This window comes from Monodon monoceros, unplaced genomic scaffold (genome assembly GCF_005190385.1).
Source record: "Monodon monoceros isolate NGI ecotype Baffin Bay Population unplaced genomic scaffold, NGI_Narwhal_1 Super_Scaffold_15, whole genome shotgun sequence".
In the NCBI taxonomy this organism is placed as follows: Eukaryota; Metazoa; Chordata; class Mammalia; order Artiodactyla; family Monodontidae; genus Monodon; species Monodon monoceros.
This window is the reverse complement of record NW_021703771.1, coordinates 14686936-14688985: the sequence shown is the minus strand read 5'-3', so window position 1 is coordinate 14688985 and position 2050 is coordinate 14686936. Positions and strand designations below refer to the sequence as shown.

General features: G+C 35.9%; 1 protein-coding gene across 1 annotated transcript; it reads right to left on the bottom strand.

The window, feature by feature from the left end:
- Window positions 1–847: 847 nt before the first annotated feature.
- LOC114896324 (60S ribosomal protein L22-like 1) lies at window positions 848–1281 on the bottom strand. Its single transcript, XM_029224309.1, has one exon. It carries the CDS (start codon window positions 1264–1266, stop codon window positions 898–900), a length of 369 nt encoding a protein of 122 aa, XP_029080142.1. The 5' UTR covers window positions 1267–1281; the 3' UTR covers window positions 848–897.
- Window positions 1282–2050: the final 769 nt, after the last annotated feature.

Sequence of the window (2050 nt, the reverse complement as noted above, 5' to 3'; positions counted from 1 at the left end):
GCGCCGTTCAAACCTAGGTTGTTCAAGGGTCAACTTCACAATATACATACATATGCTATGCAACTACATTTTAAAATTCTTAAAATCTGAATTTTCCAAATTGTTTTTAAGTCTACTGATAAGACTTCAGAGTTTGCTCAAGAAGAGTATGGGGTTTTCTTCAAATCCAATAAAGTCTACAAAAACTCAAAACATGTAAATTAATGTGATTTTTTTTTTTAGAATTTAAATATTTTATTATATAAAGTTATACCCAAAATTGTGCTTCGTGTTTTCACTATATACTTTAACTCAAGGACATTTGTAAAAGTGGTACACTTCAGAAATCCTGGAAGAAATTCCACTAGCTATAGGCTATTTAAATACCGCTTACAGAAAGTACTAAAAACAACAACAACAGGGGGGTACAAATGAACTTATTTACAAAACAGAAGTAGAGTAACAGATGTAGAAAACAAACTTATGGTTACCAGGGGATAAGGGCGGGGGGATAAACTGGGAGATTGGGACTGACATGTACCCACTACCATACATAAAACAGATAACCAATAAGAACCTGCCGGATAGCACAGGGAACTCTACTCAATACTCCGTAATGACCTATATGGGAAAAGAATCTTAAAAAAGAAAAGGAGTGCATGTGTGTAAGTGATTCACTTTGCTGTACACCCAAAACTAACACAACATTATAAATCAACCACACCCCAATAAATTTTTTTTTTAAGTATTAAAGGAAAGCCAGCACCATATAAACAGCATACACTTAAAGAGATGAATGCTTAACATACAGAGTAATGTTTTTTATTCACTGATAAACTAAAGGTCCATTTCAAGATGTTTTCTTGTATACTTCATTTGTTTTGTTAGCAAGCAAAGCCCTGAAAGGGATGGCTTCATCTAGTCCTCAGACTCGGATCCATCTTCATCTTGACTAATCTGGAAGTAACGAAGTTCATAAGTCTCCCTGTCGGATGCAACCACACGAAGCCAACCACGAAGATTGTTCTTTTGAAGGTATTTCTTGGGAAGGTGTTTCAAATACCTTTTAGAGAACTGTTTCTCAGAAACAACAGTGATTTTATTCTCGAAGCATTCAATGTGAACGACATTCCCAAGATTTCCGGTTTTTCCATTCACTTTAACCTTCTCCCATAGAAACCGTTCAAAATTTCCAGAACCAAAAATTCCATCTTCTACTGGATGAGTAAGGTCCAAATTAAACTTCCAAGTTGACTTCTTAGGCTTCTTGTCTTTCTTCACCGCCATCTTGCACGCCGGCAGCGCGATCCAATGTGATTTTTAAAATATATGTAATGTCAAAAATACGGTCAGTAAGTTGGGTCTTTAGAAACCTCTGTTTTTGTCTTTCCCACTATACTGGGCTTCATGAGAAACATTAAGATGAATCACGCCAACATAAGACTTCACTTGAAAAGGCATGTCAGTGGTAGAGGTGGGGAAATAAAAAGAGAAAAAATAAATTACTGCCAACATTTGGTATTTAGGAATGGTTTCTACATAATGGGTAGATAAGAAGGAGAAAATTTTGAGAAAAGCATCAAGCCAGTAAAGTATATGGTGTGTTCAGACAAAGACAAATATTTAACTAGTCTGGATTATAGAATTGTAGGCTCTATGCAAAGCAAGTAGGTATAGGAGCTGGGGGAAGAAGATATGATAAGGAAAAGTGAAAAAATAAAATAGTTGAAACCAGATTATAGAAAGCCTACATGTCAGATTAATGAGACTGGTTTATTCTATAATCTGTAGGAAACAATTGAAGAAAATGGATCAGAAAGACCAGAGTTAGGTGTTAAGAAGATGGACTTTGTCTGTACCTCAAACACTGCATCCATCTTCTACCTACATCTAAACTACTTGACCATCATCACCTATAGGTAAAACCTGGTCCCTTAAGGAACTCTGGCTTGATTCTGAGACCTAGGATCAAGTCACTTTTCTGACTTACCTGCCTCTCAGTTTGTGCCTAAGGGTTAAAAACAGTTTGTCTTATTTTAAGACCACATCCACCTTATTCTCAACTCTAGTA